Here is a 983-nt window from a genome sequence, read left to right as displayed (position 1 = left end):
TCTGCTGTATTATATCTTTTACTCATCAGCTACATTTTGTATCTGTCTTTGCATAAAGTTCAAATCTTACGAACTGCAGAAGGAAAGTTTGAGGAAGCTGTCATCGAGTATCTATTCACGGTGTATTTATTTCCGATGATTGTTGTCCCCATAATGTGGTATGAAACGAGAAAAATTGCCGGAGTTCTCAATGGATGGGTCGATTTCGAGGTAAGTTTCATCCAATCGGTTCAAAAACCGATTGCAATCTTCCTCATACTAATTGAAATAATTGTCGAATCAATCTCAAAGATTAAATATATAATTTGTATAACAGCTTTTTTTTTTCGACACAGGTAACCTATAAAAAATTATCCGGGCATGTGCTGCCTCTACATTTGTATAGAAAATCTCTTGCTATTGCGATTATAATACCTATTCTATCGACCACCTCGGTTATAATAACCCATGTTACGATGGTTGACTTCAAGCTGGTGCAAATAATACCATATGTATTTCTGGAGATATTGACATATATCCTGGGAGGTTACTGGTACCTACTCTGTGAGACATTGAGTATTTGCGCTAAAATATTAGCTGACGATTTTCAACTGGTGAGATTTGGAATTTAACTAAATTATGATTTTTTTAATTGGATAGGCTAAAAGAAATTAATTTATTAAAGTAAAAAATAAACAAAATAAAATAGAGCAAACATTTTACCATGTGAACATTAAGCACCCGTATGTGAAAACCTCTTTGTAGATTTTTAGGTCAAACTTTACAATAGCGGATCGTGTCGAATTTTCATTAAATTGATTTTAATCGACAGGACATTACCTCGTTTATATTGTTTTTTTTTGAGTCGTAATTTATTTCAATTAATCTGAATTGGGAATTATAATATTTCAGGCTCTCCGGCACATTGGTCCGGCGGGAAAAGTCGCCGAATACCGTGCTCTATGGCTGCGTCTGAGCAAACTAGCACGTGACACTGGCATAGC

At 34.8% G+C, this 983-nt stretch overlaps 1 protein-coding gene across 1 annotated transcript; it reads left to right on the top strand.

Annotated features, from left to right (window-relative positions):
- Positions 1-12: 12 nt before the first annotated feature.
- Positions 13-976, top strand: LOC106113952 (Gustatory receptor 63a; the record flags this gene model as incomplete). Its single annotated transcript, XM_013307016.1, has 3 exons — positions 13-210; positions 336-593; positions 892-976. Coding segments are annotated over 3 exons (541 nt in total), but the record flags the coding sequence as incomplete, so codon positions are not given.
- Between the last annotated feature and the right edge of the window lie 7 nt (positions 977-983).

Source organism: Papilio xuthus, unplaced genomic scaffold (assembly GCF_000836235.2).
Source record: "Papilio xuthus unplaced genomic scaffold, Pxut_1.1 DF829684.1, whole genome shotgun sequence".
In the NCBI taxonomy this organism is placed as follows: Eukaryota; Metazoa; Arthropoda; class Insecta; order Lepidoptera; family Papilionidae; genus Papilio; species Papilio xuthus.
The sequence above is the reverse complement of the archived record's forward strand: the minus strand, read 5'-3'. Positions and strand labels throughout refer to the sequence as shown.